We start from the raw sequence: 25,512 nt of genomic DNA, 5'->3' as shown, positions 1-25,512 counted from the left end.
AATGAAGTGCTACTCACGAGCCGAACCAATGTGAAACAAATATATTAGCGCTTACCTGACGCAGATAACCATTGATAATTCCGACGGGCTCAATCAATTTTCTCCTTGAGGTGTATGCACGTCATTCTATTCGGTATACTAAATTGTATTGATGTGCACATTTCAAATCATTTGCACCGAGAGTGATCCCTTTATCAGGTAAGTATCAGGTAAGAGCAACCATGATTACTGTCGTCGCTCGGCTATTGTTGCTACAAGAATAGTGGGCCGCTTATGTGGCCTTGTCATGTCTTTTCAGTAGACTTCTTAGTAGGCTTCTCGATAGTCTTTTCAGATGTCTTTTTCTCAGATATCTTCTCCTCCCTTTCAGTTCTATGCCTACATATGTAGATGAGAGAAAAAGGCGGAAAGAGGTGTAAACCGTACATACGGCTTTTCTATGTATACCAGGGACTAGCTACAGGGATAGTTGAATAATACATAAGATCAGCCTTCGAATAGTTCCATAGCTATAGAATCTAATAAGAGTCTCTGTTATTTTAGATCTGTATTTTTAAATACAAATTTAGGGTTTATTGGCTTCCAACCTTGGAAGGTCGTTATCAGTATTCCCGCCTTAAGCCTCCTGGGGCCACGCGGGAACTCCACCGGATCTCCCGAGGTCCGTTACCCACCCGTATTAACCCCAATGGTATTGGGCTAGTAATTTTCATTTCCTTGAGATTCGATTCATTGATTCCTTTTTTTTTTTCAGATTAAGTGGCGTCCACCCTTAGCCAATCTGCATATCACATTAGGCAGTCAAAATTTTCCCCTCGGTCTTGCATCGCGTGATTTTGTCTGATGTGCTTTCATATCTTCTTTACCTTTGAATTACAGCGGCGGCGCTGGAGAAAGTATGGACTACCTAAATACAACTTTGAAAAGGGTCCATTAAGTCGAGGATTAATATTTGAGAAAGGGAATACCTAGTGAGAATACCGTCTAGATGTGATAGAATACGCTAGTGTTATCTCCGCTGGAATACGGAGTACATATATTTAAGAAGGTTCAATTGCTGGATTTTCGCTCACTATTGATCGATTGCGCGGACTAGACCGTTGTTTTTCTCAACCCAGTTCGTTTATCAATATCCGTCTCTCTCTCTCTCTCTCTCTCTCTCTCTCTCTCTCTCTAACACATGGCCTCGACCCATGATGACGAAAAGGGGCCACATCCCGTCTTGCCTGCGGATGACAGCCTCGGAGATCGAGATGGCGTGCCTGATACTGATCCTGATCCCAACGAAGTGTTCTGGGATGATAACGCAGATCCCTCAAACCCTATGAACTGGAGCGCCACGTATCGTTGGTGCCATGTTGGTTTCATTTCACTCCTAACCTTTGCCACGTATGTATTGCTATCTTTATAACTTCTTCGTTATCTTCTCTACAGCTCGGTATATCCCGCAGGCCCTAAGAAGATCGACAATGTTGTTCAAGCCGAATATATATATGTGACTGATGCTTGATGATACAACATTAGTTCGCTAGCTTCATCCATGCTGGCACCTGCAGTTCATGATGTGATGAGATCTCTTGGATCCGACAACACAAAACTAGAGTCATTTGTCGTGTCAATCTATGTGATCGGATTCGCTATTGGCCCACTCATTGTAGCGCCATTGTCAGAGTTGTATGGTCGCGCTATCGTCTACCATGTGACAAATGTGATTTTCCTCGGGGTCACCATTGGATGTGCCTTGAGCAGGAATGTGGGGATGTTTCTGGCATTCCGGTTCATCTCCGGTTGTGCGGGGGTAACCCCTTTGGCTTTGGGTGGAGGTACGATTGGCGACCTTATGCCGCCCGAACGGATGGGAACCGCAATGGCTGTTTGGGGCTTAGGATCACTAGTGGCACCTGTAAGGCCCCCAGCTCACTCCTCACGGCCTTATCCGATGGTCTTGGCTAAAACCTTCTATTGACATACATCGTGTCTAGGTCTTCTCTCCCATTGCAGGAGGCTACCTAAGCGAGGCTGTTGGCTGGAGATGGATCTTTTGGGTTATTGCTATTCCGGTAAGAGTTGAGGAAACCAAGCTACGAAAGGACACTGGATGTGAAACCAAGAGGAGGAATAGTTCTGACAGTGGAGTAGATGGCCATCCTTACGATCTTGTCCCCCTTTCTGATCCGTGAAACATACGCTCCCGTACTACTGGAAGCTAAAACTCGGAGACTTCGCAAGGAGACAGGCAATCTTCAGTTGAAGTCCCGCCTGGATCCTGGGGTCTCTCGCCAGGAAGTCATCCTGACGGCTCTCATTCGTCCCCCTAAGCTTCTGCTGACATCATTTGTGGTGACGACAATTGCACTATACGTGGCGGTAGTATACGGATATCAATATCTTGTCTTTACTACGCTGGCGTACATTTTTCAGGACAAGTATCACTTGTCAACCGGGTCATCTGGGCTGGTTTATTTGGGAACTGGAATTGGGACCATTTTAGGTAAGCTGATTTCTCATCTCGGTTCTCTGGCTTTTCTTCAGACGACCTGAGAAAAACAATCTGGTTTATGTCGGTCCACCGAATGACTTTTTTTTTATTGCAACAGGAATCTTCACCATTGGTTTTGCGGCCGACAAAGTCACTGAACGAAACAAGAAGAGAGCAACCGACTTGGGTAAAGATCTCCAACCAGAGGATTATCTGTGGCCTATGATTCCTTCAGGTCTAGTAGCTCCCGTTGGTCTCCTTTGGTACGGGTGGTCGCTGCAGACGAATGCATCCCCGATGGTCCCATTAGTTGGGCTGGGTGTGTTTGGCTTCGCCATGATGGGTATTTTTCAGCCAGCGCAGGTCTACCTGGTGAATTCATTCCCAATACATTCCGCCTCCGCCCTGGCGGCAATGAACATTCTTAGAAGTCTGGCCGGAGGCTTGTTGCCCCCTCGCAGGTCATGGGCTATACGATGCTCTGGGGATGGGATGGGGGAACAGTCTCTTGGCGTTTATTGCATTCGCATTTGCTCCTGTGCCCTTTCTTCTGATGAGATATGGGAGACGAATGAGAAAGAAGGATCGGAATATTAAATGAGCTCAATTTCGGAGTATGTGGTCCGTCAAAGTGATACATAATTGAAGGGAGTTGAAATAACCTTGTAAATCCGAGGGCCGACTACGTACATACTTGAGGCTCCTCCCTCTTTCGCTCTGTCTCTGTCCGTGTCTATGTCTCTCTCTATCCATATTACAATAAATTCATCTTGATATTTGAATATCAAAATGCCTTAAGAAAGAATCCCCGTCTTCTGTGATGGCCATAAGCTTTTTAACGGCACTAGTGTAGAGTCCTCAGCCGACATTCAGGCGCCACTTCTTCACTGTGGAATCCGAACACAACCTGTTAAGCAGCCGGATAGAAAAAATAAACCAGCTGCCACCATATAGGGCAATCCCACCAAAAGCCCATCTTCCTCAAGGCCCCGACGGAATGCGGCAGCTAGAATGGGTCCTGAGACCATAGAACCGATACTTTGAGCGAACCCAATCGCCGTGTTTACAATACCCACTTGCGATGGCGATACCAGTTCCATGGCCAGACTTCGCAGGGCCGAGTAGAACCCCCATCCGAATGCGAGCAAGCTGACCCCTACTATGAATCCGGCCGGATGAGTGGAAACGGCCATGATGGCTGAACCCAGAGTTAAAATCCACACACTGCCTTGGACAATACGGAGGTCCTTGGCGGCAGGTGACAGAAGTAAATGTTTATTCAGCCAGCTGGAAAGGCAAGGGAGAAGAAACAATAAAGTGACGAGATTTATGGTGCCCTTCAGCGTGATCAGTGAGCTGGCGCGCGCAATGCTCCAAGAAAAGCGGTTTGAGGAATATTGAACAATAAGCTGTAGCGCTTGGCGCCCTATACTTGCAAATAAAAATGCACCGACAGTATAGAAGAGGTTGGTGCTCCAGGATTCAATATAATGGTTTCGAATGTGATTCCACTGCCGTCGTATGGCACTTTTCCAACGTAGATATGGTGGATCGTGCGCCGAGGTCAAAATACGACCTTCTTCCTGGACCTCTGCTTCTTCTTCTTCTTCCTCTTCCTCCAAACCCCATTGGCTGTTGCATGGCGCTGAGTTGGAAGGTATATCGGAGATAAAAGCGGCTCCGAGCAGCCCCAAACACTCAAAGAACAGACCCAACAGCGAAGGAATCCATGGGCTCCATGACATTAGGAATGCAGCAATCGGTGTAGCAATAATTTCGCCTAGTAGAGTCGCAGCAGACAGGATGAAGAAAACAGATGCCCTAAATATAGATCGTCCTCGTTAGTCAATTTACAATCAGCTTGGGGAAAGTGTTGTCGCTACCTTTGATGACTTGGCACCATATCGGTAACTATAGCATAGGCCATAGCGGTCGCTATTTGGGGTCCGCCGCCGATGATTTGGAAAGCAGGCGTCATCCAAATCATCCGCAGCGGCAAGGCGGAGGTAAAGAAAAAGATTAATCGAGCGGCGATTTCTTCGAGAACGAGTCCAGTCAAGCTGAGTACCAGGATAGGCTTACGCCCTATGCTATCAGCAGCAAACCCATAAGGAAGCGCAAGAAAGATTCCTGGTAGCTGGTCAAATGTGTCTTTCCATCCATTTATCAGGGCCAATTCTCCTTGCACTTGAGGCGACTTGCAGTCGTCATCTACCCCAAATGAGCCGCTGCCCCGAGCCTGGCGGCATATAATCGACTCAAGAATTTCGATATGAGGGGCATAGCCAAGATAGTTGCCGAAGTCAGCGGCCACAACGGTAAGGCACACAAGGAGCAAGAGACGGCGACGGGGAAAGGAGGTGATCTTAGGATAGTCGCCATGACTAGACTCGTGCCCCCCTAAAAGGGGCGCCCGCTCATCGGGCTCTTCCGGTGGGCGAGCTGACGGTGCTGATGGATTTCGCGTCGACATAGCAGGCAGCGGTGAGTGTTACTCTGGATTTGAATTTCCCAATTTCCCCCGAGCCTCTTACAAGAGGCGTTTCTATCAAGATTCCTGAGAAGGATAATGCTAAAAAAAAAAGGCCCTTGTTGGGGGGGGAATTCCAGGGTGCAGGGGGTGGCTTAGGGAGTTGAGGCGCTGAGACAGAAAACCAGCCATCATTATCGTTGCATCGGGCTATCAGGATTCTCCGGCGGAGGCCCGTCTCCCGCGTCACGGAGTGCATAGAACATCGAATGCCAAGGCGCGCGAGGCTTAAGTTAAGTTCCCAGGGTTCTGGCGCGTCCACCCGTGGACGTTACCTCTCAGATTTACCATCAGATCTCCCCCTTTTTGTAATTTTCAACTTCCAAATACGACCGTGTAATTTTCATATCTGAACTTACCCCATTTATCACTCTCTCTTAGCCAATAATCTTGTCCACGGAAACAATGGCGATGTCTCGTCCTAATCCAGCTAAGAGGATCCAGGTACATATGTCAATTGATGGAAACTGCCGCCTTCCTAGATTGGGGCCCTTGATGCACCAGCAAACTATGGAGGGAAGGCGGGAAGCATTATATGTCTCCAAGCAGCCCGACCTGGCAAGGATATCTCAACCCCACCCAGTTAACAGTACCTTATCCTCAAGCTCGAAGTATCTCAAATGGCACATAAATTCTGGCAAGACGAATTTGCCGTGTTCATCCATGGCAGATCGAAGACGCATATCCCTGCTCCCCTATCCTGGAGGCGATGTTGGCACGGACCGCCTTACGAGGTGATGAATTCGTCTCTCGTGGTCTTATTCCGCTTCCTATCGACGTTGACGTCAATCGCTTGAAGGAAGCTTGGAATACAGTGATTGCCGAGACCCCGGTACTTCGCACTCGTGTAGTTGAGTTTGCCGGACAAGGGTTGTTGCAGGTCGTCACAAAATCAGCGGTCCCATGGTTGGAGTTTGGGAGTTTGGAGCAGGTAACAGCGATAACCATCCGGAGTGGAGGGCCTCTGCTTTGCTTTGCGCTCGTAAAATCCTCTTCCGAGTCTGACACTGGTTCTTGTGGCTCTGCAGCCCTGTTGATGACTATTCATTATGCCATCTATGACCGGTAGTCCGCGTCCTTGGTCATAAAAAGGGTCGAGTCTATTTACCGCGACAAAACTCCAGCAGTGAATCTAATCCTATACAGCCGATTTATCCAATACCTTGTCGAGAAAGTCGATAAGGACCGGTGCCGGGAATTCTGGACGGGCTATTTGGCCAACTTAGCTGCACCACAGTTCCCTACTTTGCCTAACCCCAAGTATCAGCCAATCACCAACATGACCTCCAAACAAGATGTACAGGGCATTAACTGGCCCAAAGACTTCACCCTAGCAACAACCTTGAAAGATGCCTGGGCTATACTCATTTCGCAGTATTGTAACTCCTATGACGTCGTGTTTGGGTCGACCGTTATGGGTGGACAATCACCTCTCGCTGGGGTTGAACTGATTGCGGGCCCAGTAATTGCCACGGTCCCCATTCGGGTAACGATGGATTGGGAATCTTTACCTCTTCGTACTTTGTTAAAGGATATTCACTCAGCGGGAACACAGATGATTCCATTTGAGCAATATGGACTCGGTCGTCTGCAACGGTTGGACTCAAATGGCCGCCAGGCCTACGAATTCCAATCTCTGCTCGTTATTCAGCCAGGAGACAAAGACGACAGCGACAATAATATCCTGTTCTTGCAGCGAAGCCAGGATGATATCATAGGACACATGTACCCCTTGGTCCTGGAATGCGTCTTTGGTGGCTCATCGTCAGTTTCATCGACCGACGCAGTCACGCTGAGCCTGAGCTTTGACGACCAGGTTTTTGATGCACCACAGGCGGATAGAATTTTACTTCAGCTCGAGCACATTCTCAAAGAATTGTGCAAACACGGAGATACGATGGAAAAAATATCACTTTCTGAACTTGACCTGCTACCGGGGCAGGATCGGCAGCAGATCTGGACATGGAACGAAATCCTCCTAGAAACAATTGACTCTCGTATTGACAAATTTTTCACGGATCGAGTGAGTGAGCAGCCAAACTCAGTCGCGATCAACGCCTGGGATGGTCAATTGACCTATCGGGAACTATTTTATAAGGCTCGCCAACTGGCCTACTGGCTTGTGATGGAATAAGGTATCGGGCCGGAGGTTGCAGTCATCCTATACTGTTCAAAAGGTATGTGGACGCCTGTGGCAAAGTTGGCAGTGATTATGGCTGGCGTGGTGGTCCTTGTGGACCCATTCCAGGCCGCTGAACGCTTGCAACCCATCACTTCACAGGTCGATACGCGGTTGATTTTGGCGTCGGAAAGAACCAAGGAGATCACTAAAGAAATCACTTCTTCCGGGGTTTATGTCGTGAATGATACGTTCATTTAAGGCCTAGAGGGCCCGCATATAGTGGAAGACCAGTCATGAATTCCAATTGTGTCGGGGAGCAATGCTCTGTACGTGATATTTACTTCGGGAAGTACGGGGACTCCCAAAGGGGTCGTCATTACCCATGCCAACGCATGTAGCGCTGTGGTCCACCAGAAGCAACACTGGGACTATGATAATACCAATCGGGTGTTTGATCTGTCCTCTCATGGCTTTGATTTCGTGTGGGTGCCATTTCTCCCCAAACTGTATGCGGGTTCGTGCATCTGCATTCCTTCTGAAGATGGCCGCCGGAACAACATTGCGGGCGCAATTCGTGAATTGAACGTCAATTATCTCAATATCACGCCTTCTTTAGCTCGATCTATGGACCCCAAATTCCTACTAGGTATAACGAATGTAGCTATGGGAGGCGAGGCCGTTCGATTAGAGGACATCACTCGATGGGGGGGGAAGTCAAAATCATCAACGCCTACGGTCCATCTGAATGCACGATAGCCAGCACAATGGCGGTCTATGGAGTGGACTTGACTAAAATAGTGAACATTGGCCAAACCTATGGCCTGAACGCCTGGATTACATCATGCAATCAGCCGAACAAGCTGGATCCCATCGGTGCCATTGGAGAGCTTGTCCTCGAAGGGCCCTTGGTTAGAGGGGGGTACTTGAATAATCCTGAAAAGGCAGCCAGCGAATTCAAATCAAATCCTCCCTGGCTATCTCGGATTGATGGTGATTTGATCGCTCATGGCCAGCGGGGGCGATTGTATCGAGCGGGTAATTTGGTGAGTTGGAACAGCCATGGCAGACTGATATTTGCCGGCCGAGCGGATACGCAACTCAAGATCCGTGGGCAGCGTGTGGAATTAGGAGCCATTGAATTCCATATCAGGCAGTTCCTTAGCCCTCCGTTCATGTTAGTGGCCGAAGTCATCCAAATAAGCACCACCAAAGACTCTGGATACAGCTCCCAGAGGTTGATGGTGATTTTGTCGTCTCACAACCGGAAGGAGGATGTGGATGTTGCTACTGAAGGATGGAAGCGCTTTACAAAAGCAAAGCATGAAGAGATAAAGAGGCATCGTACGCAAGCCCTCCCATCATATATGGTTCCCTCGTCCATCTTAGAGTTAGATCGGATCCCACTTATGCCTTCTGGAAAGATTGATTGCAAGAGGCTCCGAGAACTTGCAGTACACGCCAAGTTGGAGGAGAGTGAGCAAACTGGAACTAGTCGAGGAGCCGCAGACAGACTGTGAGAGAGCATTGAGGGACCTGTGGTCGAACCTGCTTGGAATTTCAAGAGATAAGATAGGCCGCTAGGAACTACTTTAATCTCGGAGGTGATTCCCTCATGGCCCTCCGCCTGGTAGGGGCTGCTCGACAGCAAAAACTTCCCTTGTCGGTGGCCCTCGTCTTTGAAAATTCACAGCTTGATCAGATGGCGGACCAATTGTCAATTTCTTCTAGGGATGAGGGGGCGCAGCAAACTGACTCTCCCGGGACTGGGCACCGCCCCCGTTCGATCGAGGAGTCTCCTAGGCAGGTGCTTCCCGGGAAATCTCAGGTTGCAGGCCTTCTTTCAATCCCCGTGGATATGATCTGCCACATTCTTCCAGTGACGGATTTCAGCGATATGCCATTCGATCTGCTTTCGCGCAACCTGGCACTGAATGGAACTATTTCTCCATGAGATTCAGTGGCCTTACCGACACCAGGAATTTGACAAACCTCTGCCATCAGCTCGTATCGTCACTCGAGATACTGCGATGTGTTTTCCTACCTCATGACTATGGTGGTCAATACATCCAGGTTTTTTTACATGCCTTGGCAACAAAGGTCACTGTTATCCGTAATTTTGATGAACCATTGGAAGAAGCATGTGCGAGGGATTGTTTGACTGAACTAAAAGAGAAACTTATCCCCGGCTCACCCTTTGCCAAGTTCTTCATTTTCCAGTCCCCAAAGCATAATATGTGTCAATTGGGGATGGGAATTTCCCATGCTCTCTACGATGGAATCAGTCTACCGCAAATGGCTGAACATATTGGCGCGCTCTATGATGGCCGACCAGTCCCAGCTGTTGGTCAATTCTCTTCTTACATGAACTCGATCACTTCTGCCACTTCCGGCTTTTCTCGGGTAGCTTCTTGTGCCCACTGGCGCTCCCTGTTACAGGACGCACCCGTCCCAACCAATATAATTTCCAATGATTCCAGAACTTACGCCCGGAAAGCAAATACGCATGTTCAGCGAGGTCAAGCTTTCTCGTCCCCCAAATGTGCCACTGCGGGAACGATGTTTCCTGCTGCATGGCGTGTAGCACTTGCCCGGGTTACTGGGGGAAATGATATCGTGTTTGGTCGTGCTGTCTCCGGGAGGACATTAACCTCCGCCACTGCAGACCATGAGAGCGTTATCGGGTCATGCTTGAACCTTGTACCTGTGCGGGCGAAGCTTTCAGACTTTGGTTCTGTTAGTCGATTCACTACCGCGGACAAGTCCCAGATCATAGAATCGCTTCAGTCCCAATTCATCGACTCCATCTCCCATGAGACCACTGGACTGGCTGAAATCGCGAGATAGTGCACTGATTGGCCACAAGGTCTCTCGGCATTTGGCTCAGTTTTCTACTTTCAAAACACTGAGAAGAAGACCTCTGTTCTAATGGGAGGCCAGAACGTAGCTTTTGTCGCTCTCCCGCTTGACCGGCCCGATCCTCCTGAACCAGCCCGGCTGGATTTGTTACCTTGGAAAGAGAGGCAATACACAGTAGAACTGTTGGTGCTAGAACAAATGACGAACAACAACATCTGGTGGCAAGTTTTGGATGCGATGGTTGACTGGTAATGCTGTTCCTGGCGGCGATTAGCTAAAGTTGGTGGGATTATCATAGTAGGGAAATCACGTACTATCTCTTCGCCCTATTATATCCTAAATAATCGCAGGGTTTAGAATCCCGAGTAGAACTTAATATTATACACTCTAGCGAAGAAAGCCCTAGGTGATGAATCTTAGTGTAATAGTGAGTTTATTTAGTCAATCTATAAAAAGCAGCTAACAAGTAAGTGAAATATATTACAGTTGACTCTCCGCCTCTTTGGAAGATTTTTCGGTGACATTTGGATAGTTGGTGGCTTATGGCATGCAGTATACCGTCGGATTTCAGGTGAAACAACGAGAGATAGTTCAAATGGCCCAGCTGGGGCAATAGTAGCGCGTGAGACTCTCAGTACATTTTTCACCTGAACAAATTTTCAAATGTTGAATTCAATAAAAGTGTCTCTCAAGGTCGCAAGTGACCCTTGCGTCGGGTCGCGACTTTGGGCTGACGATTCATGGCCCGGTAGGCTGGATCGTTCATGCACGCTCTGGGGGACAAGCGTGCCGACGCTAACTGTGGCTTCTGCGTGTTACCGTGACGATTACTACGAAAGCTATAGTATGGAGGTTGCCCCATTTTTCTGTGTCTTCAGGAATCACCAATCATCACAAAAATGTTAACATTTGAACATTGAATATTACCTGATCCAGAAGTCATGTGATCCATAATTCCCCCCTCATTATGTTTAGCCTCAACAACTTGGAATAATCTCAATCCAAAATAAAGACCGGTTATTCTCGGCCGATTAATTGAAGCTTCGAAGCTTGTACAATATACCATACCTTACTCCCCCACTAGTAGTGTCACCGGGGAGATATTAGCCCGCTCACGGAGACATCACGATGATCACATTCTAGGCCCACTTGCCCCTCTTTTCGCCCTTTGGTCCGAAATAAAAGGCGTTTGAGCTTTTGTATAAAAAGGATAAAATATGCGCAGGGATGTACTTGTGATAAACTCATAGACTATAAAGGGCGCACTTGTACCAGCTCGGAAGTTCTGCCGGGATTTGATGTGTGAAAGATCATATTACCTCGGCCTTAATCCGAGAAGGCCTTAGTATGTTGTATGTCGTTTTAGTACACGTCCATGTTCTGCGCCAAGCCTCAGATGGAGCTCGTAATGTAGCAGACCTTGTATCATAGAGAAATCAAGGAAAAGAATAGAGGAAAATCTCCAATGCATACATGTAATCAATGATGTTACATAACAAATTTGACTTTACATCGATATACAAGTATCCATCCATCCGTGGATACATATAGGTAATTTAACATAATTTAACATAATTTAACATAACTACTATGTTACTAATTTTCTAGTACATGTACTCCAAAGTAACAATACAAACATACTCAATACATACCATGACAAGTGGCTCACGTGGCATTGACCCCGCATCAAGAAAGTCAACGAAAACCAATTGTCTCTTAAGTTACAACCTTAACTACCTACTAGTACCTAGCTAGGTTATAAAAACCCTTGATCCCCTCCGCTTTCTCTTTCTTGCATCTATTTGTGATACCCTCCCTGTGCAACCATGTCTCTCTCCACTACCATTAAGACTCCCAATGTCACTTATGAACAGCCCCTCGGCCTGTACGCTTTACCCCCCCCCACATAATCTCATTGCTAATTGGTTCCTTCCAGGTTCATCAACAACGAGTTCGTCAAGGGTGTTGACGGCAAGACCTTCGAGACCCTAAACCCCACCACCGAGAAGCCTATCACCTCCGTCTACGAGGCTTCCGAGAAGGATGTCGACATCGCTGTCAAGGCCGCCCGTGAGGCCTTCGAGGGTCCCTGGAAGAAGGTGACCCCCTCGGACCGTGGCCGTATGCTTACCAAGCTTGCCGACCTCTTCGAGCGTGATATGGAGACCCTGGCTTCCATTGAGGCCCTCGACAACGGTAAGGCCGTCACCATGGCCAAGGTCGATATTGCCAATGCTGCTGGCTGCCTGCGCTACTACGGTGGCTGGGCCGATAAGATCACTGGCCAGACCATTGACACCAACTCCGAGACCCTCTCCTATACCCGCCACGAGCCCGTTGGTGTCTGTGGTCAGATCATCCCCTGGAACTTCCCCATTCTCATGTGGGCCTGGAAGATTGGTCCCGCTATCGCTGCCGGTAACACTGTGATCATTAAGACTGCTGAGCAGACCCCTCTGTCTGGTCTGTATGCCTCCAAGCTCATTGTCGAGGCTGGCTTCCCCCCGGTGTCATCAACGTCATCTCCGGCTTCGGTCGTGTTGCTGGTGCCGCCATCTCTAGCCACATGGACATTGATAAGGTCGCCTTCACCGGTTCCACCCTTGTCGGCCGTATGATTCTGCAGGCCGCCGCCAAGTCTAACCTGAAGAAGGTCACTCTCGAGCTGGGTGGCAAGTCCCCCAACATCGTCTTCGAGGACGCCGATATTGACAATGCCATCTCATGGGCTAACTTTGGTATCTTCTTCAACCACGGTCAATGCTGCTGCGCCGGTTCTCGCCTGCTGGTCCAGGAGAGCATCCACGACAAGTTCGTCGCTCGCTTCAAGGAGCGTGCCGCCCAGAACAAGCTCGGCAACCCCTTCGAGGGTGATACCTTCCAGGGCCCCCAGGTTTCGCAGCTCCAGTTCGACCGTATCATGGAGTACATCAACCACGGCAAGAAAGAGGGTGCCACTGTCGCTCTGGGTGGTGAGCGTCACGGTACCGAGGGCTACTTCATTCAGCCCACCGTTTTCACCGACGTCACTCCCGAGATGAAGATTGCCCAGGAGGAGATCTTCGGCCCCGTTATCGCCGTCACTAAGTTCAAGGATGAGGCTGATGCCATCCGTATTGGCAACAGCACCAAATACGGTATGTGTTGCTTACATTCATGAAACCGTGAACTATCATTCTAACTGTATTTAGGTCTCGCTGCCGCCGTTCACACCAAGAACATCAACACTGCCATCCGCGTTTCTAACGCTCTCAAGGCTGGGTATGTTTTATCTTGATCAATTACTGCTGTAACAAAGCTAACTCTATTGCAGTACCGTGTGGATCAACAACTACAACATGATCTCTTACCAGGCCCCCTTCGGTGGCTTCAAGGAGTCCGGCATTGGCCGTGAGCTCGGTTCGTACGCCCTTGAGAACTACACCCAGGTCAAGACTGTGCACTACCGCCTGGGCGATGCTCTGTTCTAAAATAATCAAGAAAAAAAAAGAAATTAGTTGGGTAATTCAATCCAATGAAATGATGATACATGATTGGAAATTTTCGTTTTGTATATAATCCAAATTGAAGAACTTTGGTTCCTATCAACTGCTTTTCCCGATATCTTGTAGCACTGGTACGTTTACTACGTAACAGGCTCGTGGCGGTGTTCCTGTGTTTCTATGCATGCGACAGAGTCTAGAACCGTAGGTATGTAGCTTGGCTAGCTTGGCTAGTCTACATAATGCTACAACCTTAGATTACTACAGAATACAGTGCTTCATCATTATCCCCGTAAAACTGCACTCCCGTTCCACAGTAGGGTGCTATCGCGGGTCATTGCATGCCGCTCGGTACATCTCCCCCGAGAAGCTCGGTGACTGCAACAATCGACTCCGGGCTAGGCTCGGCAGGTTTCTCGGCAGGATTCCACCACGCGTATTATCTATCGTATTGTTGTTCTGGAAGAGTGAATTAGTGGGACGTGCACATCCAGCGACTTTGGTATATACTATGTATTCTACTATGTAGACTAGCGCAATGTACAAACATCTCGATCAACACAAGCCAAGCTAAATGATAAAGCATGTCCAATGACTGGTTCCTGGTTTCAAAAAAAAAACTACTTTTCATCATGCGCCAACTGCGCCGATCGTGATCCCGTTCGGCAGCTCAAGTCCGATGGGAAGTCCGCAAAGGAACTTGTCGGTATAGACTGTCCCGCGCTTGGCTGACAGTTTCTCTTCGATATCTCTATGCATGTCATAGCTAGTCGTTGTCAGTATTGCCCAAAACATGAACTCTGTCAAACTCACGCATTCATCTCCTCTATGGTAAGAACCTTCTTCGGGTCTTCGACCTTATATGTGGGGGTATCTTTGTTGACGGAGAAACCTATTCGCTAGTCAGAAAAGTAATATACCGCAACACCGTTGAACAAAAGTCACTCACCAATCCGCTCATTGATATTGTAAGCCGCCTTGGCTGCTGCTGCCTGCACCCTTGTGACACGAGGCAGACGTACCTCCTGGTAAACAGCGAGGGCTTGAGCAATATCCCCAGAGAAATAACGCTTATTAAATAGGAGTCCAAGTGCTGCCGCATCTTCGATAGCCATGCAGGCTCCTTGGCTTTGGTGAGGCATCATCGGGTGAGCAGCATCCCCCAAGAGACAGGTGTTACCGCGTTGGATATACGGGTACGGGTCATGGACCCAGAGGCGCCATGGTTTGATCTCTGTCCCAATCTTCAGATGGTTAAACACTTGTCGGTCCAGTTCCGGGTATGGGGCGAGGAGTTCCTCAACGGGGCGGTCTTCGGCCCCCCATGTCTGTGACGTATAGTCGCCTTGCTCACGCGGGAAGAAGCAGTAGTACGACAGAAGCTCGCCGCCGTTACAGGGTGACAGAACAATCTTATCCCACTTGCCTTCCTGTCCACCCCAGTACTCCAGTGCGCTATCCTCGGAGTAGTTCACCAGACCGAGCCTGATGGCATCCTCGGTTTTGACATTGGTGTGCAAGCAGCTCTGGTCGGAGGCTCGCTTTTCTGGTGTGATTCCAATAATCCCTCGAACGGCCGATCCGATTCCATCTGCACCGACGATTAGGTCGTGGCTGACAACCTCACCGTTCTCGAATACGACTGTACTCGTCTTCAGATCGATATCGCGGCACTGCATCCCAGACAACATTAGCACATGCTCAATTCTCAGGCAGGTTCCAGTGACTGATGTACCCGGTAGTTCACTTGGAGGGTTGCTGGGGCTCCTTCGCCCTCTCCCAGCGCCGAATCCTTTAGCATGGCATGCATGTACTGGCGATGGAACATGTTGTAGACATATCCCCAGCGCTTCTCATAATCGTCGAGGTCGTACACACTGACGGGCTCGCCCGTATTCCAGTCGCGGTTGATGAGCTTCTTCAACACCACAGGGTCACCCTTGGCGATATCCACGTTCCACTCGTGTAGCCAGCGGGTTCCATTGGCAGCACACGAAACCGAAGCGCCGACTTCACCTGCAAAGTCCGACTTTTCATAGATGGTCACAGTGTGTCCTGCACGACGCAAGGCAACTGCAGCGGACATGCCCCCGATGCCCCCGCCAATAACGCCGACATTGAGACTCCTCCAACTTGACATAGTGTATTTAGATAAATCAATAAAGCTTGGGGTTTTGAGGTAGGTTGAATTGAATCGGAGCAGAAAGCCGTGAGTGTAGAGGTGGATATATAGCAACTTGTCTCCTATTATTAATCTCGTATCTCTACATCTTCTCATATACACTTCACGTCTCTACATCATCGGCTGGCGGATAGTGCACTCGGGTCACGCGGGCCGCGCACTGGCGCTTATCTCCGGCTTTTATGGATACTTTCCTACCTATCGGAACCAATTCGTCAAACCCTGCGTTATCCGGCAACCGTGAGCATTATTCATTACCACGTGAAGGATGGAGAAGGGCTTTTTATAGATGGAAAGATGGGGGGAAAATCAAAACAAAAACAAAAACATACAACAGTGAGGATTCGCTGGTGGTCACCCACCCAACTACTAACTCACCGGCGTGTGGCTTAAGTACGGCTGAGCGGACGGGAAGCCCTGTTTTCCACACCCTATGGTCGTATGTATCATATTACCTGTGGTAACGGATTATAAAATGCAGAAGTAAGTTGGTATATAGTCCAACGTGATTGAAGATAGTTAGTTATCAATTTTGAAAACATGTGTCTTAGTGTAAATTAGGGTTGTCTCATCCTATTAATATATGGTAAATAAAACAAGTGCCCTAGAATATGGGAAAACCCCATTAGAAAACAATTCTCGGTGTTATCAAAAAGTTGGGACGGAATATGTGTGCATGTACCATATATATATTTCGATACAATTTCACAATCGCCTTCCGGTTGCACAGTAAGCCATATTGGTTTCAGTTACCACCAATAAAACGTAATCAGTTAGAGGGGTTACAGTGCAGCATACCTTTGCTTACTTGCCATTGTTTAGCTGGCTCCGAGGCTGGGGGTCATCTGTAGTGATTTTTCTTCGTGTTCGATATAACCACAATAATACCCAACTCACAAGACTAGTTTAAATAGGAGCCGATTATTCCGATTATTCCGGCAAGAAGTGCTAAAATGTCACCATGACCCAATAATATCGTTCTACAACACTGTAGAGTGGCCCTTGCCACTGATTTGCGTATTGATTTGATACTGATCAGGTTCAAATAGAATAAATCGAGATATAAGCAGTATTACTACATCCATGGATAGTTAACTTAAGTGTCAGCCGTCAGGTGCAGGATCTGACTGCGTCACCCCAGTCTGTTTTCTCTGGTCAGCAACTTATTGTCTGACAATGGAATAGTTATAACACAACTGCCTAACTGCACGCCTCGCACTAAAATCCAAATGATCTTCTCTCCAGAATTATCTCCGAAAAAGATGAGATTGAATATCCTACCGACCAGTATGGCTTTGGCCTCGCAAGCCATGGCTACACTCTCTAAGTCGGGGCTGCAAAAGCGCTATCCAACAGGATCCTTCTCCATTCTTGCATACGGTGTCGCTCCTGAGGGAGTCAGTGTTTTTTATTCTGACGGTTACTATCGTTTCCCACATAAATTGATGCCCACCTGACCCCAATACCTAGGACTCGCATATGTCGGCGATTCTTCCCAGTGGGTGTCTGGATCGGTGACAACCGACGTTATATGTAGGATCTATTTCTCTTTTACATCATTTCCATTTCCATTTCCATTTGTGTTTTTCTTTTTATCCAAACAACTGCTAATCCTCTATCAGTTGTCTTCAAAAATTCCCAAATTATCGCCACGGCCACCAACAAGGATTACACCTTTGATGCTGACACGTTCTTCTACATCCGTCCCACACCCAATAAGGTGTTACCTGTGGGTTTCACTGGGAATGATGTCGATACACCAGACGATGCGAAGTTAGATCAATTTCTTTTCTACGGCAGGTATCTCATGTGGCAGAATGAGAATGGCCTCCTGTATGATTCGTTCCGTCTGAAGGATACAGCTGTCGACAATATTTACCAGCTCTACTGGGACACTTCGGACCTTTATCCCCCCGGCTTCTTGATTCCGACTGTAAAGTCATCTGTTTAAGTGAATCTAAGTCTTGCAGTTCTTCGTTTTGGGAGCCCAGATGCCCATGTAGTCTTACTAAAAATCATAGGTTCCAAGGTTGGTTCGTCAAATTCCAGTAAACTACATATGTAATTCCCCGGTATAGTCAAGGAATTATATTCCATCATATTGTAGTCGACTCGGCGAGAAATGGGAAACTATCCCATAACGGCAAATCCATACCCTCCCAATCAAATAAAGTCCCATCAATCATGGGGGGTGAGACAGCAGCAGCTGTGCTATCATCTGAATGTAACCACGCGTATGACGCGATACTCTGTGATAGAAGTGGGGTTGCATTTCTCGCTTCTTCTTCTTCGTCCCCCTCACTTTGTGTCCGCGGTGTTGCCGGGCTATCGTTCAAGCTAAAGATCCGACTGACGTATTGACTCCGTCGTTGTCGGGCTTGGGCAGCAAGTCGCTGGCGCTGTTTACTTATAGCGGCCTCTAGTTTCGTGATTATCTCTAGGTAGTGAGCTGCCTGGGCGGACTGCGACGCCAGCATGCGCAAGATGGTCAGGGCACCGCGGAATACATCATCAATATCTGAATCCACGTCACGGTGAGAGAACATAGAGAATCCGAGCACAAGGGCTGCGGCAAAGATAAAAGCTCTGTTGGATGTTAGTATAGGAATCGCTAGATGGGTATTCGTGCAGACGAACTTGAGAATACACATATTCCGAAGAAGAAGGCCGGACTTATGAACCTCCAGACATGTTTGCAGCATGTATACAGCAGAATCAATACATGCCGCTGCAAGCCGAGAGTGGGCTGGGTCCTCCTCAGGCGCCTCACTGGGATCACCAGTCGAGAGACTCTGGTGTAACCGGGCCAGCCGGACACTCAAGGCCGAGACGAGGAAAGGTCGGGTGACTAAGATCACTGCAAAATGATATGAACATGCAACGTGCATGTTTCCAATTGTGTGCTCTTGGAAAGTGCTCTGGTCTTTGTGTCCTAAAGACGACGTCCTTAATGATCGTGGCAGATATTCACTCCAGCCGTTTAATTTGCATAATAACAGGTCTGCCTGCTGTGCGGATGCGGCCTTTTCACAGTAAAGACAGTTTATTATTTCGTCCAGGATCAACGATAACTGATATGAAGCCACCAGTCCAGGATCGGTCGGTGTGGGCCCAATCCAACTAGGTTCTTGTCGATTCTCGGGCAATAGAGGTGATATAGCAGAAGGTCTCCCAAGGATCGAACTGACAAGTAAATCAAGAATACATAAGCTCATCCATAATCGTGATCTAGTAGGGATTAGCTGGGCCAAGTAGATTTTGGGAGAAGCTTTTACCGTTCATTTATCTCATCACTCTCATGGGGGCTTATTGACCCTGGAAAGTCTGCATGAAACCCAAGCGCCACTGCTGCTCGTGACGCCACCCCCAGGTACATGAATGCCGTGTTTCGACGGCATGCACCCAGCATATAAAAGGACATGAGTAGAAACACTCGGACTAAATCCACGCTAGGATCTTCCAGCATGTTAGCAAACGTTCTACGTTGGCCGCGAGCAAAGTAGAACCGCTCCGCCTGAAGGGTTTGTCGGACGTTCGGGGAGGATTGTGCTCCGATAGCAACCATAAGGTCCATGATGGCCGCCCTAGTTTTTTCTCGATCGGTTTTGGGCTCAGCTGGGCCAATCAATGAAGATGAAATGTCACCACTAAAGCCCAAATTGAAAAAGCCGCTCGTCTTGCATATTGTCAGTGATTTATCCGCCTTTCATGATTGGCATTCATCCTACCGCTGCGTGATAATTCTGGATAAATCGGTCCTTCTCATCAACAGTGCAACATTCTTCGGAGAAATTCAACAGATCATGATGAGCTTCTGCCTCTAGCATATCCTCACTCCGTCCATTATGAGAGAACTGTGAGGGCCCGATATGTTGGGTCACTGTATCCCGAAGCAATTGTAGAAATGATAGAGAGGCGGCTTTCCCGACGTACACTGTGGACAATGTCAATCAAATGATGTGCATGACAATCGCAAAATTTCATACCTCGTTCCCCTTGCAGGTTGCGGAGCATGCGTGGATGCGTCCGATGCGTAACTTCAGGCGAGTGCGATCCCGCCTCTAGCGTGTCAAACTCGAGATGGGGCGTACTAATGTCATGAGACTGTGACCTCAAGGGTTTTTGCAAATCGACTGACATTCCCCTGCATGTCCGAGGTGCCTCAACTGTGGGTTGAGAAGCAGGTACGAGGCGGCTGCGGAGGCCTGCATTTGGTAAGGACTTGAATGGGGTGCACGAGCGGCCACGTCCTTTGTGAATACAGTTGGTGCATGGGAAATAACCACTGCAGCGCTTTTTGGATGCACGACAGGCAGTGCATGCAGTGTTTGCTCGTAGCCGATTCGCTGGATGGACCTTGGGGCGTGGCATGCTTGAAGAGTCTAGAAGTCTACAAGTCTGGGGATGACCTCGGGAGATCCCCGCATACCGGCGGGGATAAAAGATAAACGATAAGCGTGCGCGGCCCGACATCCAGGGTATTTCGGAAGAGGCACTTCTGAAGGATGAATAGTTTTAAAAAAAAAGAGAAAGTCTTTAAGTATTGCATCTTTTGCATGTGGAATACCCCGGAAAGAAATTAAACGTATGATACTAAAAGCACTACACATTATGTACAATAGGCCCTTTCGGTGCAACCAACGGAGGCCTTTCGGATACGCACACCATGATATAATTAATATACCCAAGGTGACTTGCTAATGTTGTCCAGGTGTATTTGATGAGAATTAATAGGGATGTACGGAGTACTAGAGACTACGAGATATAACGTTCAAAATGTACCACATACCCAATGAGCCGGAGAACTGAGCGGGTAAGTCGGCTTGCCTCGATTCCATTCTACAACACAGTCCCAAAGCATTGAGTGACACATAGAATTATAGAAATAACAAATTATCAAGTAATGAAAAATGATACAGACTAGTAGAAGAAGAGCGAAGTTGAAAATTTCTATAGAGAATCCACCCTAAGCAAATGATTGGCAGATGATTGGACCAGCCACCAAAAGGCGGCCCACCAGAGCAAAAGGTAAGCCGAACAAACCAGGCAAACACAAGACACTCTCGCTTAGTGCTAGCGTGACCGGTAGGAATATAAATAAGCCCAGACCCCCGGACCTTATCCTGTTTTTCAAGCGACTCTACGTATGTTCCTCCTCCCCCATACAGTTGAAAATCATCTTTCACTGTAACGCAACATTTTACTGACCATTTCCACAGTTCAAAGAATCACTTTAGAGTAGACGTCCCCTTTCTAAACTCTTTAAAAGAGCCACAGAATCTCCACCCTTGCTGATGACTACATGTCCTCGATGCCCTAAAGTGAAACCTTTTTATTCCCGCCTCGACTGTCACGCGTGCTGTTCGCAGTGTCTGTGTTTCGGTCTAGGGAGTGGTGATGATCTTGACCTGGTCTCGACGTCTGACTTCGGTCGGTCGGTCCTGGTGGGTGTCGAGGAGGTCTGAAAGGTCCTCTTCCATATTGGTAGATGGCATAGAGATCTGTGAGGGGGTTTATGCAGATAGCGAACAAATTTATTCATCTCATTGGGTCTTCATTCGGATTAGGTTCTGCTCGTACTGTTGTAAGCTAGTGTGTGTAGACGGCTGGGTTTTCTTTTGAGCCTACTGGCTGCGCCTCGAACCCGTGTCTCGTCGCGTTGTTCTAAACGGAGACTTGTGCTTCGACCTCTGCATCGTTGTGCTGACCTAACTACATCCTTTGAATATTGAAGTGTTGGTACTGCCTGGTTCAATAGATTGGTTATAACATATCAAATCCTTTGCTGCAGCCATCATGTAGTTATCGGTAAAACCTGTCATGCCTTCGGGTATCATGTCTCGTGAACTGCTAAAGAACTCAATATGTAGTTCCGCCCTCACTCCGCCTCGGTGCCTCCAGTTTTCTCTGAAGCTCCACCTTTGGGTCCCTTATTCCGTGATCCACGCCCTCCACGAGAGCCGCGGGAGGAGCCAGCGTTACTTCCAACATTACCACCAGCCCCTGAAGCGCTTCCACCAGCTTCAGTAGGAGCCTTGGCCTTATTGGCAGTGAAACCCTCGCGGCCTTTCCGAGACTTTTCAATTCCGGGGTTCTCTTTGCGCTCCAAGACCACCACTTGACTCTGGGCCACCGATACGGGACTCGCAGCGATAGCTTTGCGAAGTGCTTCTGGTTCAGCAAAATCCACATATCCGAATCCCTTCTTCTTGTCAATCTCGACCTTCGTCACTGCTCCGAATGGGGTGAAAGCAGACTGCAGGAGCGCCTCGGTCACACCCTGGGATGGGTTGGCGTGCTTGAGGAATGCTTGTTTAGCAGTTGATGGGTGCTTTGCTTTGCCACCTTTAGTAGACTTGGCTGCTAGGGCTGCAGGCGGCGCAGCCGCCGCATCGGGTCGCGAGGATGACTCGCCATCCTTGGGCTTTGGAGAATTGGTTGTGGATGATGCGGTTTTAGGAGGCTTGGTTGTCTCCTTCTTGGGCACATCGGATGATGGAATAGCCGAGTCTCGAGAGCTCTCGTTCTTAGCTGACGCAGTATCAGTCGAACCGCCTTTCCCACGTCGTCGCCCACCGGATGTCGAGAGTCCAAGATCACGCTGAAGGATCTTGGTGGCTACTGTAACATTTCCGCGCTCTCTCTTCCGCTCTGGAGCTGCGGTTGTATCCTTTGTAGTGTTTGATGTGGTACTCGACTTGCCTCCCTTGGCATTGGCAGCGGCTCCATGCTTGGTCGCCTTGACAGAGTCCTTGCTTGTCTTTTCTCCTTTGGGTTTCTTGTCGGAGGAGTTTGTCAAGGCTTCCTTATCGCCCCGTTGCAAAAGTTTTTTCGCTTGCACTTTCTCCTGCTTTGATTCCTTGTCCGACCGACTGTGCTTGGATTTGGACCCACTGCCGTCCTTTAACTTGCTGGCTTTCTTGTCTTTGATGAACTGTACCAGCGGGGTGGTCATTACGGTTTCCTTCTTCTTCTCCTCACCATCAGCCGTGGAATCCACAGCCGCGGGCCTGGTAATGGGCTGGGTCAGACTTTCCAAGAAAGCGATGAAGTCTGAATCTTGATCAATCGTGCCTTGACGAGCATCCTTCCGTAAGCGGCTTCCGGGGATCTTGGCATAAGGTGCAAACTCTAGCGACGGAGGCCCAAGTAGAATGGGATCATGTAGAGTGTTACGAGCATCCTGGAAAGAAGCCTGGCGCACGGCGTCCGAGAGCGAAGAGACACATTCGGTGGAGACAACGTGGATGTATGCTCTTGATGGGCGAGATGGCTTGTTGGGGCTATTTGAAGAACCCCCGTTAGTCGAAATCAATGAAACACTGAGTCGGAGGAGGGTGAATCCTACTCTTTCGACACCTTGCCAGGTTTGTACTGAAGCCAGTCGACGTTCCCTGCCCCAGCCTTCCACTGGTCGCCAAGAGCACTCTCCAGCTCGGTCTGTGTTAGCCCGGGTGGCAAACGTCGAATGAGAAGTTTGAGACGTGGAGCAGGAGGCTTGGGCGTTTTCTTTGCGGGCGCTCCAGAGCCCGACTTTTGCGTAGCTGCTGCCGAAATTGGGAGCAGACCGGCCGTGGTCTTGCCGGGGTGCATCATGGTGAACTTTTTCGATATTAAGAATTGAGGCTATGTTTCTCTTCCCCAAAACGAAGTCATGGAAATCCCAAAGGATGTTAAACAGCCAGCTCCAAGTTGATACTCCACGGGGCATCTACGGGGTTGAAAGCGGTGTGATTGGACATGAGCTCTCACCGCCTAATTGCTCAGTCAGCATCGTCATGTGCATGCCCAGGTGTTGCCTGGGTGCACCCATTGCTGACGTTATCAGTCATCACCTCCAGGGCACCTGGGCAGGCTGTCTAGGTACATGTACAACAGGTTAGGTGGGCACTCACACTAACATACATACACGATTGATATATAAATATACATCCTTGATTCCACTGGAAGAGATTATTTCATCTATACTGTAGAATGACCTTGTTATAGTTGCTCTTGTCGTGGACTACATAGTAGTACTTTGACCAGAATGAAGACTCCGGCGGTACCTCCCGAGGTCGTTAAACCAACCTTATCGATAAGCCTCTCCACTCTCTTCGACGTCACAACACTCTAGATGTACACAATGAGCGACGAGAAGAGCCTCGTCTTGGAGAGCCAAGGGGATGCGCCGACTTTGAGGCAGAAAAAACGCCCCTTCAATTTACTCTGGTTGTTTCTCTGTATCATTGTAGCCACCGCCTGGTTCACACTGTCGCGCTCCCCTTCACCCCCCCGAGCATCGAGGAAAGGGTGCAGAAGATCCTGTCGCAGACTCCATTGATCGGTATGGAGATTGGAGAGAATAATTCTATGTGGACAATCATAACTGATGGCCTAAAACAGATGGTCATGATGACTTTCCCATCTTGGTCCGGGAAGTCTTCCACAACCGCGTAAATGATCGCAACTTCACCGAGGCTTTTGTCAAGGGGAAATTTCCCGGCCACGTTGATATCCCTCGATTGAAACAAGGTAGGGTTGGTGGGACGTTTTGGAGTGTTTTTGTGCCCTGTCCCAAGAATGGGACCGATTTCTCCGACGAGAATTACGCAGCAAGTAAGGGAATTTGGTACGACGGTTGTTGCACAGTATACTCACATTGGAATCATAGGCGTGCGGGAGACGATGGAGCAGGTGGACATCATGTCCAGGGTTCAGCAAGCCTATCCCAAGGTCTTCTCGAGTCCCCCAAATGGTACCTCTGCCATGTCCGCTTTCCGCGAGGGAAAGATCATCTCACCGCTTGGTATCGAGGGCTTGCATTCGATCGGCAACTCACTGGCTCATCTCCGGATCTTCTATGAGCTGGGAGTTTCGTACGCAACTCTGACGCATAATTGCCATAATCGGTATGCCGACGCCGCCATTCTCGAACTTCCAGGCGGGGGAGTAAAAAAATCCGATCCTCTCTGGCATGGCGTCAGCGAAGAAGGCCAGAAGCTGGTGTTTGAGATGAACCGCCTTGGGATGATTGTTGATTTAGCCCATGTCAGCACGGAGACCATGCGTGATGTGCTTGGCGCCGGCAAGTCCGAATGGATAGGGAGCCGTGCTCCAGTGATCTACAGCCATAGCTCAGCCTATGCACTCTGTCCCCACCCGCGCAACGTACCCGACGACATCTTGGAGCTGGTCCGGGAGAAGAACTCACTGGTTATGGTGAATTTTTCACCAGACTTCATTTCCTGCACGGCTTCTGACCGCGCCGATGGGATCCCAGACGCGGACCCTATTCACGCCACTCTGGAACGAGTTGCCGATCATATCCTGTACATTGGTAATCTTGTAGGCTTCGAGCATGTCGGAATAGGTAGTGATTTTGATGGTATTCCAACGGTTCCTCGGGGATTGGAGGATGTCTCCAGGTTCCCGAATCTGATCAAGGAACTGCTGAAACGAGGAGTCAGTGACAAAGATGCAAGTAAGGTGGTAGGAGGCAATCTATTGAGGGTATGGAAGAAGGTTGATGAGGTGGCGCTTGAGATGCAAGCCGAGGGTGCACTGCCTGTGGAGGACTAATCATTTGAAGCAATTTGGGTTGATTTAATCACAAATTTCCTAAGAGTGGTGCTATCTTGAATGTCATAGTTTGAGAATTTGCAACCACAAAGCTTTTTGGAGTGTATGTCGTCGAAATAAACCAACTTTGGAACGTAGAGGAACTGCATATTGGAAGTTCATCTTGACATTGCTATTTTCTATCGTGGTCATGGCAGCTCGAGTGGGTTAAGCTAGAGCCTGTCGTCAAGCATTAATAGGGTCGAATCCGCGGGTAGAATTCTCTAACTCAGCGCAGTAAAGAGGTAGTAAAAAAGTATG

The 25,512-nt window shown here is 48.6% G+C and overlaps 11 protein-coding genes across 11 annotated transcripts; 7 read left to right on the top strand and 4 right to left on the bottom strand.

Moving 5' to 3' along the window:
• Nucleotides 1-1,180: 1,180 nt before the first annotated feature.
• Nucleotides 1,181-3,076, top strand: N7471_003587 (MFS transporter; the record flags this gene model as incomplete). The annotated part of the gene is made up of 5 exons (XM_057276307.1): nucleotides 1,181-1,389; nucleotides 1,525-1,903; nucleotides 1,983-2,060; nucleotides 2,140-2,491; nucleotides 2,598-3,076. The coding sequence occupies 5 exons, from the start codon at nucleotides 1,181-1,183 to the stop codon at nucleotides 3,074-3,076; spliced, it is 1,497 nt and encodes a 498-aa protein (XP_057135917.1).
• Nucleotides 3,077-3,363: 287 nt separating this feature from the next.
• Nucleotides 3,364-4,952, bottom strand: N7471_003586 (MFS transporter; the record flags this gene model as incomplete). The annotated part of the gene is made up of 2 exons (XM_057276306.1): nucleotides 3,364-4,300; nucleotides 4,363-4,952. 2 exons carry the CDS (start codon nucleotides 4,950-4,952, stop codon nucleotides 3,364-3,366), a joined length of 1,527 nt encoding a protein of 508 aa, XP_057135916.1.
• Nucleotides 4,953-5,718: 766 nt separating this feature from the next.
• On the top strand, nucleotides 5,719-7,143 carry N7471_003585 (uncharacterized protein; the record flags this gene model as incomplete). The annotated part of the gene is made up of 2 exons (XM_057276305.1): nucleotides 5,719-6,074; nucleotides 6,102-7,143. The coding sequence occupies 2 exons, from the start codon at nucleotides 5,719-5,721 to the stop codon at nucleotides 7,141-7,143; spliced, it is 1,398 nt and encodes a 465-aa protein (XP_057135915.1).
• Nucleotides 7,144-7,188: 45 nt separating this feature from the next.
• N7471_003584 (uncharacterized protein) lies at nucleotides 7,189-7,887 on the top strand (the record flags this gene model as incomplete). The annotated part of the gene is made up of 2 exons (XM_057276304.1): nucleotides 7,189-7,379; nucleotides 7,482-7,887. The coding sequence occupies 2 exons, from the start codon at nucleotides 7,189-7,191 to the stop codon at nucleotides 7,885-7,887; spliced, it is 597 nt and encodes a 198-aa protein (XP_057135914.1).
• Nucleotides 7,833-9,975, top strand: N7471_003583 (uncharacterized protein; the record flags this gene model as incomplete). The annotated part of the gene is made up of 2 exons (XM_057276303.1): nucleotides 7,833-8,644; nucleotides 9,009-9,975. 2 exons carry the CDS (start codon nucleotides 7,833-7,835, stop codon nucleotides 9,973-9,975), a joined length of 1,779 nt encoding a protein of 592 aa, XP_057135913.1.
• A 1,752-nt stretch (nucleotides 9,976-11,727) lies between these two features.
• On the top strand, nucleotides 11,728-13,575 carry N7471_003582 (aldehyde dehydrogenase family protein). Its single transcript, XM_057276302.1, is given in 5 exon segments — nucleotides 11,728-11,872; nucleotides 11,924-12,450; nucleotides 12,468-13,124; nucleotides 13,179-13,248; nucleotides 13,301-13,575. The coding sequence occupies 5 exon segments, from the start codon at nucleotides 11,814-11,816 to the stop codon at nucleotides 13,455-13,457; spliced, it is 1,470 nt and encodes a 489-aa protein (XP_057135912.1). The 5' UTR covers nucleotides 11,728-11,813; the 3' UTR covers nucleotides 13,458-13,575.
• A 524-nt stretch (nucleotides 13,576-14,099) lies between these two features.
• Nucleotides 14,100-15,609, bottom strand: N7471_003581 (uncharacterized protein; the record flags this gene model as incomplete). The annotated part of the gene is made up of 4 exons (XM_057276301.1): nucleotides 14,100-14,235; nucleotides 14,283-14,361; nucleotides 14,419-15,142; nucleotides 15,205-15,609. 4 exons carry the CDS (start codon nucleotides 15,607-15,609, stop codon nucleotides 14,100-14,102), a joined length of 1,344 nt encoding a protein of 447 aa, XP_057135911.1.
• A 1,271-nt stretch (nucleotides 15,610-16,880) lies between these two features.
• Nucleotides 16,881-17,602, top strand: N7471_003580 (uncharacterized protein; the record flags this gene model as incomplete). The annotated part of the gene is made up of 3 exons (XM_057276300.1): nucleotides 16,881-17,048; nucleotides 17,122-17,149; nucleotides 17,274-17,602. 3 exons carry the CDS (start codon nucleotides 16,881-16,883, stop codon nucleotides 17,600-17,602), a joined length of 525 nt encoding a protein of 174 aa, XP_057135910.1.
• Nucleotides 17,603-17,747: 145 nt separating this feature from the next.
• N7471_003579 (Zn(II)2Cys6 transcription factor) lies at nucleotides 17,748-20,022 on the bottom strand (the record flags this gene model as incomplete). Its single annotated transcript, XM_057276299.1, has 5 exons — nucleotides 17,748-18,237; nucleotides 18,289-18,879; nucleotides 18,927-19,327; nucleotides 19,380-19,585; nucleotides 19,638-20,022. 5 exons carry the CDS (start codon nucleotides 20,020-20,022, stop codon nucleotides 17,748-17,750), a joined length of 2,073 nt encoding a protein of 690 aa, XP_057135909.1.
• A 1,507-nt stretch (nucleotides 20,023-21,529) lies between these two features.
• On the bottom strand, nucleotides 21,530-23,325 carry N7471_003578 (putative nonsense-mediated mRNA decay protein Upf3; the record flags this gene model as incomplete). The annotated part of the gene is made up of 2 exons (XM_057276298.1): nucleotides 23,000-23,325; nucleotides 21,530-22,934 (listed from the first exon to the last, which is right to left on the bottom strand). Exons 1-2 carry the CDS (start codon nucleotides 23,245-23,247, stop codon nucleotides 21,530-21,532), a joined length of 1,653 nt encoding a protein of 550 aa, XP_057135908.1. The 5' UTR covers nucleotides 23,248-23,325.
• A 355-nt stretch (nucleotides 23,326-23,680) lies between these two features.
• Nucleotides 23,681-25,385, top strand: N7471_003577 (dipeptidase; the record flags this gene model as incomplete). The annotated part of the gene is made up of 4 exons (XM_057276297.1): nucleotides 23,681-23,695; nucleotides 23,734-23,977; nucleotides 24,037-24,249; nucleotides 24,305-25,385. 4 exons carry the CDS (start codon nucleotides 23,681-23,683, stop codon nucleotides 25,210-25,212), a joined length of 1,380 nt encoding a protein of 459 aa, XP_057135907.1. The 3' UTR covers nucleotides 25,213-25,385.
• Between the last annotated feature and the right edge of the window lie 127 nt (nucleotides 25,386-25,512).

Source organism: Penicillium samsonianum, assembly GCF_028829775.1.
Source record: "Penicillium samsonianum strain IBT 33392 chromosome Unknown utg000003l_segment0_segment0, whole genome shotgun sequence".
Taxonomy (NCBI): domain Eukaryota; kingdom Fungi; phylum Ascomycota; class Eurotiomycetes; order Eurotiales; family Aspergillaceae; genus Penicillium; species Penicillium samsonianum.
The sequence above is the reverse complement of the archived record's forward strand: the minus strand, read 5'-3'. Positions and strand labels throughout refer to the sequence as shown.

Bases quoted from the DNA above. Each gene is read 5' to 3' on its own strand.
- N7471_003582 (XM_057276302.1), top strand. From the start codon at position 11,814: ATGTCTCTCTCCACTACCATTAAGACTCCCAATGTCACTTATGAACAG. The intron at 11,873-11,923 runs GTACGCTTTACC...GGTTCCTTCCAG, and splicing joins TATGAACAGCCCCTCGGCCT to GTTCATCAACAACGAGTTCG. The intron at 13,125-13,178 runs GTATGTGTTGCT...AACTGTATTTAG, and splicing joins TGGCAACAGCACCAAATACG to GTCTCGCTGCCGCCGTTCAC.